Raw genomic sequence first — 13,552 nt, 5'->3', positions numbered from 1 at the left:
GACAACATGAGAACATGTGAAACAAGGCTCATGCTTATTGCATCAATGCAGTCACGCTTTCTGTATAATGTCCTAAACATCATAACTAAGGAGTCCATATGAAACTAGAATTATGCACTATAATAAAACAACAATTAATCACTTTGCATTCCTTGGATGGCTTCATATACTACTTGTCCCATAAATGAGCATTTTAAACAAAATTTTGCAGCTGTTAAATGAACTGGTCTTGTTCCAGTTCCTAGTGGGCTTCTCTTAGAAACAGCTCTAGTGGGAATGGCTCTGATTGGAATCTCTGGCCATTTCAGGCCAAAGATTCAATGTACTCTGGAAACTGAACTCCCTTCTGAATGTTACACATGATCTAAGAGTGAAATTTTCAGAGCTTATGTTAGCACACGCTATCGCTGATGTTGCTGTATCTGTTGTGTGAACAAGAAGTTTAGGGCTGTCAGTGCTGTACCTCTCATTGGCACATTGAATTCACAGGGAAAGACTGCAATTAAATTATTTTAAAAGAAATAAAAATTCCAAAAGATTTTTAGCCTATGCCCATAGTGCATACATTTGACAGCCATTTAAGCATGATTAGCCGCTTTTATGGTCTGTCGGGGGTCCATGGTCAACTAACTTTTCTACATCCCATGGTATCAAGATTGTGGTAAAACCAGAAGTGTCCCAGTATGGCTCAGTACTCTAGATTGTATAAAGAAGTCACTTGATGCTATGCATGTTCAGCCCAGGAATTCAGAGCTGTTGGTCTTATGAGAGTGGATTGCTCATGGCTTCCTTCTCTAATGCACTGGTTCAAATCTAGCCCAACTCAGTATTAAGTAATACAAATACTATGCTGTGTCCTGCATGGAAATGCGTCAGCAGTCTGAGTCCACCTCTTAATAAAGCATGCATGTCTCATAAGCCATCACCACATTGAGCATCTTCTTCTCAGCATGGAAACTGATCCGTGGAAGTAGCATCTACAAGCCTAGTGCAAAATGCATTAAAAGGTTTCCCTATTGCTTGCCTCTCTACCTGTTCCATGGATACGTAGGACTTATTCTCCAGGGCTGTCAATACAGGACTTTGTATCAGCACCAAATTGATCTTGAGAGAGAATAAGAAAATAGGGTGATTAGTCTGTCAAATCACTCCGTGTCTTAACAAGTCCCTTAATAGTTATCTGATGCAATAAAGTGTAATGACTGCAGAAGAGCTGTGACTATCTGACATGTCAGCCCTACTCTGCCTCATCAAGATTAATCTCCTTATAGAATTAAAATACAGATATGTTTAAATATAATTAAGTCTAAAGTGTCTTCCGGCAGGAAGAACCTGCAAAGTGATTGCTGCAGAACTGTCCTTCTCTCTCTCTCTCTCACAAACACACACTCACTCACTCACTCACTCTCTCTCACTCTTGTATCCTGCTGATGTGTTATAAGGATGTCTAATCACATACAAAATAATACAAACTGAAAATGTTGTTGCCTAAAAATTAATTTCACACTGAGAATGACGAAAGATATTTCCTAGAAATCTCTTTTGTGATTATCACATGAGACTAGACAGTCATCTCCCCCAATCAGTAAAGGTGAAACTGTCAGTAGCAGTTTCCCCTAGTGGAGACAGTGAAACAGAAAATTCAGTTTTTCATCCTCAGTGAGAGAGGTTGGTGATTTTCTTCTCATGCTTTGCTCTGTCTCCACTGGTAATAAAGAAACATCAGTGTAGTACCTTGTCAGCCTACCCCAAGTTAGGCAGATGATGAAGTTATCTAACAAAAAAATGGAACCAGGTATTGCAGCTGCAGGAGAAGGACAAAATATTTAAAGGCATTCTTCATGAATGATCATTTTCCTTTAGCTGACTTCACAATGAAGCGAACTCCAAGGTAATGTTTCTTAACTTTCAGGAAGATGTATTGAACACAATAAAGGTGCAGCATATAATTAAAGTTTGGATGTATTAATTAGAGAATTTGAGAGCTCACTTGAAGATAAAAGAGTAGCAGATGTGTCGGTGATGAAAAGTTGACATGCTTTAGATCAAATTTAAAATCAAAAGCCTATGAACCGTTTCATGCTCTATTATTGCAGAATGATTCCTTAGTTCAAAGTCTTGCTGACTACTTAACACATTCAGTTTGATCATTTTGGGGCATTGATATACATATAATTTTTTTTCTTTTACATCTTTTCTCATCTTTCCTCCTTCCCCAAGTAACTTTTGTGAAGATATGACACTCTGTGGTATAAATATTTTATACTGTATAGCCTAGCACCCTTTGGTGGCTTTACCAGGTCAAGTGTCTTTTATAAATTTTTTGTAAAGAAAAAAACAAAATCTCTTCAGTTTTCTGTTTTTTTGTTGTTGTTTTTTTTCCATCCAGGGTGTGATATTAACAAAAGGCAGGGCAGCATTAAAATATTGATATTTATCAGTCACAAAGGTATTGACTTTATTTAAAAAAAAAAAAAAAGTCTCAATAAAATCTTGCATGCCTCGAACTTGATATTTAATAGTGACATTCTCATTTCTTTGTATTTATTGCTAGCTCAGAAGTAGTTTTACATCCTGCGGAGATGTATTGATGAAGGAAGAATAATGAAGTTAACAGTTCTGGAAAAAGCGAATGAGAGAGACTCAATCTGCTGTGGATATTTAGTCTGTTAAGCGCAGCAGGAACTCCCCCTTTCCCACCAGAATTTTCAAATGTAAACGCAGAAAAATGACAAAGCACCTTCCTTTGTACATAGCAAATTGTCGTCCTTGTCACAGGAAGTTTTTGTGGCTTGTTTTTCTTATAGCTCTCCCATTCCATCTCTCTCTCTCTCCTATCAATGACTAATTTGTGCTAGTTTTTTAATTTTTTTTAGCATTTATAAATGGCAGAACAAGAAAGAAATTTCAGGCCAGATCCCTTCTGCTGGCATAAGTCTGTGTATAGCTCCATTGTAGTCAGTGCAGCTATACGAGATGGGTTCTGGCTCTCTGTCTTTAAAGCCAGTTGGGAAATTTGCCCCTCGTTTTTAGGAGAATAATGACATCAAACAGCCATGCTGCTTTTCAGTGTCCTCGTTTCTCTCTTATCATTGTTGATCATTGTTGTGTTCTGCTTGTTTTTCTTAATTTGCCTTTTTATTTTCCTTTTTATTTTTTATCCAGATCCCCCCACAACTATCCCTCCTCCCACAACAACCACCACCACCACCACCCCTACCACCATCACAGGTATGGTACCTTCATGACCATTGGAAATGTCCTGAATGTGTATTGTCTTTTATGTCTATAACAGAAGGCTGGGGGGGTGGAAATCTTTATTTTTCATAATATACCATTCTTGCACTGGTGTATTATAATCTCAGGAAGTTGGACAGTCCTTACTGCAGATGTTCTTGGAACATGGAAACTGACATGTCAGACATGACTAACAGTCCGTTTAATCCAGGGCTGATGGCTAATATCGGATATTTCAAATGAAGATATAAACACCCCTGCAGTACATGTAACACAGGGAGCAGATGTTAAATATCTTGCTCACCCCAGTAGATGTCACTTTCTGAGCTGTTTATGCCCGGAAGCATGAAGTTTGTTTTTAACTTTGTCCAACTGGTATGATTACAGGTGCTGTTCTCGTTCACAGATATTTCATCTATTTCTGAAACTTAACAAAACAAGCTGTCTACCTCTATAGCCTGCAACAGTAACAGAACCCCCTAGTTCTTACATGTGAGCCCACCAGTCAGTTAGGCATATTATTCTAATATTAAAAAGAATATTCTGTTAATTTGTTTAAGTTGCCTTTTAATTTTGAATTCCTATTTTCCTGTATTCTGGGACCAGGTAAATAGGAACACCTAACTGTCCATAATACACCACTCATTACTTTACATCCATCTATCATCTCACCTCGTCTTCCTTTCCACAATAACTATATCTGTCTTCCCAGTCACTCCCCATAAGGGAGGCTTTTCTGATTTTCCCTGCTCAGCTACAATACTCTGCTCATTTTCGTTGCCCTTTCCTGAATGTTTTTATTTCAGCTATATTTTTTTTTCTTGAGATAGAGGTGACAAACTGACCACAATACTGAAGGCGAGAATGTACCATCGATTGTCCAGTGGTTTAATATTTCCTGTATTATACTCCATCCCCTTCATAAAGCAGCATAACATTTTGTTTATCTTTGTAACTACCATTGTGCCTTAGCAGACTTTAACTATCCTACATTCCCACCCCCGCTCCCATGTGATTTTGCAACTAAATCAGACCTCACGGGTGTGGACAATTAACTTAAAACCTTCTTTCCAATGTGCCTTAACATGCTCTTGTCCCAATGTGTTTCATCTGTCATTGTGTTGTCCAGATTTTGCCATGTCACTGTCTTCCTCTTTCCAGGTCCTCTGTCTATCTCCTTACTAATGAACTTCGGAACATGCTGGCATTAACTTTTTCCCATCTCAAGACTTGGCTATTTATTACAGTTTTTATCTTTTAATGATTTTTTATTCCATAATATGTCTTTAACTTCTCACCTCATTGTGTCAAAGTTTCCTTCAGAGCCTTTTGTGGGGACACTTTTTATCAAGTGTCTCTGTCTAAAGGAATGGTGTAACTTCGTGGTTCTTTATCCACTGTTTTGTTAACGCTTTCAAAGAAGTGTAAATGGTTACAGAGCCTTACTTACCCTTTCAGGAGCCAAGCTGCTTTGGCCCTATTACATTATCATAGTGTTACAAAGCACCACATGAATATATTCTCATCTCTTTGTCCTGGAAATGAAATTAAGTATTGCTAACATGTCATTTTGGGCTCACTTTTAATATTTTTTGTATAGATGGGTACTCTGCTAAGCTACCCTTCGACACTCAGTATCGTAGCTGTTTTGAAAAATAAATTACATGTTGTTTGTAGCTCAAATGCTTCGATCCTTGCTGCCATCCAAGACTACAGTAAGGCATCTTAGGCAACCTCCATGCTGATACTACAGAGTTCTCCATCTTCTCCTTTTCGGTGCCCTTGCTTCCACACTCTTACTTAAAAAAAAAAAAAAAAAAAAAAGAATTCCTCTTCTGGAAACTAAATATCACTGGCTCTTGGTATGAGTCCCCTTTAACTGATGTTGAACTTGATTATATTACATCCTCTGTTATATAGTGGCTTGAGCCTATTACTGATGTTTGCAGATTTTGTTGCCTCACTGATTATTAAATTTTCTGCATTTACCATTCACCCTTTGATCCCTTGGCTGCTGCAGCACCCCTCAGTATAAAATCTGTGCTCTTACGAGTTGGCTTTTGTAGCCCCACAAATTCTTAGTCCTTCCCCCACAGACTTGCTTGGATCAGAAATCTACCAGCCCCCCTTTCCCCCCCATGATCCAGGCTGTTTTTGCAGTTTTTAGTGTCAGTCATTATTCAGAATGCACATTGCACCGCTGATGCGCTAGCTGGCTCTATCACTGTGCCCTCCCATTCTCTCAGGTTTCCCTAGTGTCTTTCCTCTGTAATCTGCCTTCTCCCATGTAACATTCACTGTCAGCTGGCCCTGCCTTTGGAGCATTTCCGGGAGAGTTATTGTAATGGCCTTGGGCCTTGATGATGATCCTAATAATCTAAATTTAGCTCCCTGGATTTCTAACAGTTGACTTGTGATTGACACAGACAGATCAAGATCGTAAGATCTTCTTCAGACTCTGAGAGAGATCCACATGCCTGGTGAGATCTGACAGCCACTTATAGTGGACAAGTCATGGGTACCTTATGATTCTTGCAGCGATCAAATACCCATTTTTGCTTGTTCCTGATGGTAGAATCCCCTCTCCCCTTACCTATCTAGTGAGTATAACAGGGTGAAAAAGATCCCAGGTACTCTGGCTTCTAAAACAGAGCTAAAAAACATGTTTAAACACAGTTTATGCTCAGCCATAACCCTCATCAGTTAATCTGGTTTGACCCGTGTGAATGGGGCCAGACTGTGTTAGTGACATTGTACGCTGTTCTACTCTTGTTCCAAATCACTGGGAACTTTTCCATTGACTCTAATGAGGGCGGAAACAGGCCAATTGTGCCAAATTCCTTGGTTAGAATGTGGACTTTCTGTCTCATTCTGTTGCTGGGATTTGAGGCTACCTGATGGATATACTTAAACCTTCTGATCCAGGAGTTGTCTTCTCTCAGCACAGAATGCCTTTGTGCTAATGAACGAGCTAGCACTGAGGCATTGTTAAACTGAAATTGCTCCTAGAACAACTTTGTCAAATCCCTCTCTTTGATGGATGTGATCTTGCAGAGTTACTGTGTCTTAGCAAGCAGCTATGTATGTATTTATCTTATCCTGAAGGCTCAGTATCTGCGCTCGTGGAATTTAACATTTGCTTCTCTCTCCAAATAGATTAAAGGTTATGGAACTGAACATTTTCAATCTCCATTTCTACAGAGACTAGACAGTCTACTAAATTTAACTGGAAACCCAAGTCTGACAAATGGATATAAAAATTAATTTCCACTCTTCCCCTGCATTGTTTAGTTCATTGCAGCCCCTGTTAACCTTAGAAGCTTCAGCAGCCAAACACTGATGAGTAAGTTCCTGCAGTTTTATACTGAAGCTTATCTTCCTTTCTTCCCAGTAAAGGGCTGTGCAACTGAAATCCATTTACAAACTAGAATCATTGCAAGAATTATGTACAGTAGTAGTGTAGAAATACTACTTAAAAGCCTCAAAGGACAATACATAACTTCTAATTGTATTGCCTCCAAAATACTGAAATGTTCTCATCTAGCAGGGATGGTCAAACTTACTGACCCTGCGAGCCACATACATTAATCTTCAAAAGTTCCAGACCCAGGGCGTGCCTGCTTCAGCCCTACAAGGCACCTCTGCCAAGGCTCAGGGCTTCAGCGCCACTCCTGCTGAAGTTCCAAGCCCTGGCAGGCAACTCCTATGGGGCTGAAGCCCTGCAAGGAGACTCCTCACAGGGCAGAAGCCCATAGCCCTAACCACCCCAGTCTGGTAGGTGGAGAATGGCGGGGAGGTGTGCGGGGGGGCTCCGCAAGCTGCACTTCAACTGAAAAGAGCCGCATGCGGCTCTCAAGCTGCATTTTGGCCACTTCCACCATTTACTCTGAATACTGGTGATTGACTTTAAGAGGTGGTAGTGTTCCTTTTTTCGTGCTTAGTCTTCCACCCAAACCAATTATAAGCACTTTTTAATGGGATTCCTCAAATCAGGGGAGATTTTATCTCCATTATACTTCACCTTCTCTCCCTTCATTCCCCGAACGAGCTGGGGGCACACTCAGCTGACATTGCAAGGAGGCTGAGGGCGGTTCTGCCAGGACCCTGTCTTCAGACGAAAAATGAGCTGTGTTTGAGAGAGTTTTCATTTGCAAAGCTCCTATTCTCAGCATTTACACTGCACTCCTTACCAGATGCCCCCTCCAGTGTAGAGAACACTTCCTGATTCAGGTGCTGAAGTTACTTTGAGGGCTCACTTTTTTTCTACTGTAAATAAGAACAGGCTTAGGAAGGGTCCATTTGTGCTTGGGCATGTTCAGTAGGTTCTTCAGCTGTAGTCTCCAGTGGCAAACACCCGTTTTGATTATTCGTATAAAGCCAAACGTGCTAGGTGGTGTTGTACAGCCATTGCAGGAAGGCATGATTTCTACACCAGAGACCTTGCATCGCTATAACAGATAATACATTTTGTGACAAAATATGACCCCTGAGCTGTACAAAATTCCTCCCCAGCCCATTAAAATCCCTGTTCAGTGCTGTCCCCTTGCCAGCCAGCCACTGCTGTCATGAGCCATGCTTCACTGGCCAGCCACGCTTTCTTCTCCATACTCTAGATGACAACCTAAGGCAAGTCTTGGCATGCCTTCATTGTCCAGTCAGTCCACTTCCTGAGCATAAGTGTCTTTCTCTCACTCTCACACTCACTCCTGGTGTGACTGTGAAAGCTGCTGGCAGGGATTGGCCTGATCAGTCAAGCTGAACTCTGAAAGCAGTTCTGTAGTGCTGCGGGGAAATCATGGAACGTCTGAAAGAGCACAACCTTTAAGCCATTTGCTCTGTCTCTGCTGCTTTGCTACTTCCAATTTATCACATGATGGTTTGATCTTTTCAGTATCTACCCTGATTTTCTGACCGTCCTTTGGCATGTCAGCTGTTATCACTGGCAAATCCTTTTTTTTATCATTTCAAATTGTGCTTGTGGCTTTGTTCATTAAGATGTACAATATGATATGCCAGAGCAAACTGCATAATTTAAATGGCTCCTGGAGTCCTCACTTGAAATACTGTTTTTGGACAGCTGTTATGTCTTGGGAGATAAATGTTGTTTAATTTTTTTAAAAAAAATCCTCCTCTCTGGTCATAATGTAGTATTCAAAAAAAGGGTCTGCCCTTTAAAGAATTTTTTACCCCCTGTAGGGCTAAGTTTCTTCCCCCTCGGCACACAAACAATTAATTGTGTACCTGTACAGTCATGTTCGTTGCCTCCTCTGCTGTTGAGACTTGCATGTAACATAGCAGCCATTTTAATGGAACGTGGGATGTACTTAGCATACTACTAGGGAATCCCTGGGGCTGCAGATTACATGTTTGAGCATATATTGCATGGATGTTCCTTTATAACTTGTACAGAGACTCAAGTGCAGTCCTGTAGCAATGTCAAGACTCCTCAGCAACTCATCACATCCTGATCCTGAACTGGCAGGTTTCATATCAGATGACTTCCCTTTGAAATAATTGTGAAGTCTTTTAAAATGTATTAAAACATTTTTTTAAGTTAAAGAGATGTTGGAAGGTTTAAAAATAAACAGATCCTTATTGGTGATACCATAGATCAGCAGTTCTCAAACTGAGTCGGTACCGCAAAGTGGGTCATGGTCCCGTTTTAATGGGGTTGCCAGGGCCAGCGTTAGACTTGCTGGGGCTCGGTTACAGGTTCCCCGCCTGGGGCTGAAGCTCTTGGGCTTTGGCTTTCCCCTCAGCCCCCTTGGTGTCATCTAGTAATTTTTCTTGTCAAAAGGGGGTCACAGTGCAATTAAGTTTGAGAAACGCTGCCATAAATGGTTAAAACCAAATGGTAAAAATAGAACAAACTTTTAAGTTTTTCTGCTATTTTTTAGTTTAAGCATTGGAAAGTAAAATTATTAGTCTACTTCCCAATCTTATGTAAATGTTCCACTGTTTAGATTGCAAACACCAGAGGAGGTTGTTGAAGTAGAAATGAAGTATTTTTCATACATTTTCACTTACATGTTAATGTTTTATTAGTATTCCGTTTTGTGAAATTTTAAATGTGGGGACTGAACAACTTGACTGTCTTTTTCTATATAAATAAATAAAGTGGGTGTTGCCAAGCCTGGAATGATTTCACACTTAAATATTCTGTAGGCTAAAGCTACAGTGCTGGTGCCTAGATGGAGTTCCTGCCTTCCCAGATGAATTCTTCTGAATAGCACTGAGTTCCTGTCTTGAAAAACGCTCTTCCTGAAGGACAGGTTAAACTTAGATTCTGAAACTAAGTCAGTGGAAAACATTTTTTCCATCTTTCCATAGGTATCTAATATAAAAATGGGAACTCTTGTATTCATTAGCTAAGAAAAACATTGCACCATTTTAAAATTGGAATTTACATCCTAGAAAACTCACTGAAAATGATAAATTGATTCCCACCACAAGTTTGTCCTTTTCCTGATTTCAACTGCTAGTGTGATCAACTACAGCTGTCTGGGGTTTATTCCAGGAGTAATCCAAAAAGGTTATGGGTGGGAATTATGCAGTAGAGCATATTCTTTGCTGAAAGATATTTTGAGCAATAGGTTTGTGGGAAGTTCAAAGAGCGTTTGGATTAATGGGGCTACATATGTACCAGTGGACATGGAAGCTTTGTGCCTAATTGGTTACTATTGCTGACACTTTGTGATGCCAGTTCTGCTGTTCAGACGAAATGTAATGGATAAATGGAAAACTTCTTTCCCATGAATTTCTACAATGGATGATGGTGGTTAATTCCAACCTGGACTGGGCGAACTATGGATGGCCCCAGCAGCAGTTTTGTCTCCTTTTCTGAATGCTTCTTTAAAGATGCAACTTGACATTTGAAAATCAGAAAACATGAATCTGAAAATAAGAGCCTTGCAGTACTCTTCTGTCGTTGTAAACTTTGAATGTACGCACACAGCTAGGTGTTTGGTGCCATGCAGTGCTTCACAGACTGGTGCAGAGATTTACACTGCTTAGTCATTCCTTTACCCAAATTATTTATTGTAGCGTTCTTGGTTTCTGTAGAGGCTTCCCTGTGTCCCTGATAAAATGTCAGATTAATTTACCGTTAACATCGTGCTCCTGACATTTTGATGCAATACGTGACCACATTAAAGGGAAAGAGGGAGAGAATAACCTACATGCCTGCCAAGAAATAACTAAGCCAGTCTTATCCCACTGCTCTGTCAATAACAGCCAGAGTACTTTGATTTGTTTGTTACTCGTTTGTGATGAATACAGTACTGCAGCAATCACTTTTACTTAATTGTGTATCTTCAGAAAACTTGTCTATTTTGAAGCAAGAGGACTGATAGAAAAATAATAAAACTGCTTATTCCACTTCTCGAACAAGATATAGTCTAAATATCTACTTAGAATTTTGTTGAGTTCAAAATTCACAGGGCTTCTCCATGACCGCTGGTATATCTAGTAGCTTCCGATATCTGTGCATGCTGTAGGAAGAGTCCTCATTCTAAAACAATAGCTACTAAACCCCTAATCTGCAAAGAGAGGAGCATAGGCAAAGGTGTGGAGCCCGTTTGACTTCAGGGAGCTCAGTGCAGGTTCTCTTAAGTTTTCTTTGCAAGACTGGGGCCTAAGTAAGAATGCATATTATAGGGCTTTCTGGAAGAAGTGTTAAAAATCCCAGAACAAGTTGCAGCACCAGATCTAGAATTCTCTCCCCCCCGCCCCCCGCCCCGTCCCCCTGACTACCCAAAGTTACTCAGCAGATCCTGATTATTTTTGTGAAACATCTGGTCTTCAAATGAAGCTGTCTCGGGGGTGCAATGCAGAAGCTTGGAAGCCAACTTGGAATTATTTTACAAAGCATGAGCTTACAGCATCAAACACGGGGTCCATTCATCATTCTTCTGGGAAGACTAGAGATAAAGGGTGGCTGCGGCTCAGCATTATATGTAGGCTTGAATTCACCTCATCCTCCCTCCTGCACCATTCAGTTGAATTGAAGTGTAACATAAATGAAATGAAGCTGGGCTTCAGGTCAGTGGAAATTAATAGATTTTTTTCAGTATTCCTTTTATTATCTTTTATGGATTTGAAATAAACCAGAAAATAATATTCTTTTCATAAATACAGAACATTCATTACTTAGGACATTGCTGTAAAAATGGTAACATCAAGGGAACTCATTCTTGCCCTGGCCTTCTAAATGTGAAGAAATCTGAAAAAAGCAGATGGAACACGATTTCAGCGAGTCTGATCGGAAAGCCTGTTGGCTCCTTCTTTACTTTAATGAAGGAAATAAACTAGAAAGGAACTATACTGAGTTTGTATTTCTTAGTTTGGTTTAAAGACTGACACGTGAAATGGGTGCAGTTGAGCCTTATGTGCACTTTTAGATGCTACTCTTCTATCCATTCAGGTATGGGGTTTGTTTTTAAAAAGCCCCAGCGAATCTGTAGCTTCTTAAAGATAGTAACACTGCAGTTCAATTGGAAATAGAAAAAGCATTTTAAGTTTAGGCATTTAATTTTGTTTCTAAGATTTTCGTTTTCATTTATGCTGTTCATTCTGTGCAAGACTGTGGACTAATTTATGGATTAGCTTTAAACCCGCAGTCTGTCACGCTCAATGAACAATTTTCAGTTGGAGAGAAGCCATGTGAAAGAATGAAAATGTGCCACAGTGGAGCGCTTGTGCCACTGTTTCAACTAAATATTGTCCCGCTGCCTCTGAAGTAATGCATTTTTTTTGCTACTTAGTTAAATGGCTGGTGGCTAAAGGCTTGAATGTTGCCAGTGTTTTCCCATTTTGCAGATACCTTCATATTCTACCACAACATAATGTGTATTAGAGGTTAATTCATTCAAGTTCTGGCCGCGGTAAACTGAGTGAGTCCTATGTCTGATGCTAAAAGGAAGTCAATATTAAGTGAAATATGCAACTTTATATCAATAGGAAAATTCCTTCCTGGAATACCATGTTTGATGATACTCATAAAACAGTCATCTCAACCTTTCCAGACTAGTGTACCCCTTTCAGGAATCTGATTTGTCTTGTGTACCCCGAGTTCCACTTCACTTAAAAACTACTTGCTTACAAAATCAGACCTAAAAATACAGAAGTGTCACAGTGTACTGTTACTGAAAAACTGCTGACTTTCTCATTTTTACCATATAATTATAAACTAAATCTATTGGAATATGAATATTGTACTTACATTTCAGTGTATAGTATATAGATCAGTATAAACAAGTCATTGTCTGTATGACATTTTAGTTTGTACGGACTCCACTAGTGCTTTTTATGTAGCCTGTTGTAAAACTAGGCAAATATCTAGATGAGTTGATGTACCCTCTGGAAAACCTCTGTGTACACCTGGTTGAGAACCACTGACCTAGTGAACACAGTATGATTCTGGATGTGTAGAACTGGAAAGGCCACTGGATTGTTTTTACTACACCACATAAAACAATTCTAGCTGAGCCTTACTAATTAAAATCCTATTCTTTGTTTTTCCTGAAGATTAAGAATGCCTTTACTCCACCTCAATGTTTTGTTATATTCTTCCTTCTATCCTCAGTACTCACCTCAATAGAAAACATCCAGTGTCGGCACCATAGGATAAATTTCATTTTCATAAAATTCATGTGATTGTTGCTATCACCCATCACTAGGGGATCCAATCAGATGCCTGCTGAAGTCACTGTAGACTCTCATTGACTTCACTGGACCTTTAAACTAGAAACAACAGCTTCCTCCAGAGTTTGGACCGTAAAGTTAATCAGTAGGGTGACATGGTTATCCTCAGTATGAAATAAAACTAAAAGTGGGTAATGATGCTAAAACCCAGAGAACTATTTTAAAAACTAGTCAACCCATGGTAAAATCATAAGAGATTCTAGCAGTAGCAGCCCACACAGTCTTTCCTATTACTGCTATATTTCTTCTCTTACACCAAGCAGAACAGTAGTCTTATTGAGTGATTTATACACCATTTTGCATATACTCACTAGACTCATACCAAAGGAGCACAGCAGAAGGCTAATCTTCTCTCTCTCATGATGCAAAATATTCTTCCTTAAGTGTGTGTTGTTTTAAATCTCTGAACATGAGATCGTTCCTCTGCAATGCAGCATTGTACCATGCGTTTAAAAAAAGTAAAAATATATATAAAATGCTTGTTCTGAAAGAAGATGGTGGAGTTGAGAAGGACCTCCGGAAAGCATGTTCTAAACCTTTAACTGGTCTGCGTTTCCTGCTGTAATCATCCAATCCATTTGCTAATCATAACTTTACCATTCCAGCTGCAGCA

General features: G+C 39.6%; 1 protein-coding gene across 4 annotated transcripts in view; it reads left to right on the top strand.

Annotated features, from left to right (window-relative positions):
- Nucleotides 1-13,552, top strand: part of CADM1 (cell adhesion molecule 1) — a 294,651-nt gene that overhangs the window by 250,064 nt on the left and 31,035 nt on the right. For 3 of the 4 annotated variants that reach the window (XM_075073458.1, XM_032796110.2, XM_075073457.1), the window contains exon 8: nt 3,166-3,231. The exons of the other annotated variant lie outside the window; for it this stretch is intronic. In XM_075073458.1, coding sequence (XP_074929559.1) covers nt 3,166-3,231 — 66 coding nt within the window. The remainder of the gene's footprint in view (nt 1-3,165; nt 3,232-13,552) is intronic. 4 annotated transcript variants of the gene reach the window in all.

Source organism: Chelonoidis abingdonii, chromosome 18 (assembly GCF_003597395.2).
Source record: "Chelonoidis abingdonii isolate Lonesome George chromosome 18, CheloAbing_2.0, whole genome shotgun sequence".
Lineage (NCBI taxonomy): Eukaryota > Metazoa > Chordata > Testudines > Testudinidae > Chelonoidis > Chelonoidis abingdonii.
The sequence above is the reverse complement of the archived record's forward strand: the minus strand, read 5'-3'. Positions and strand labels throughout refer to the sequence as shown.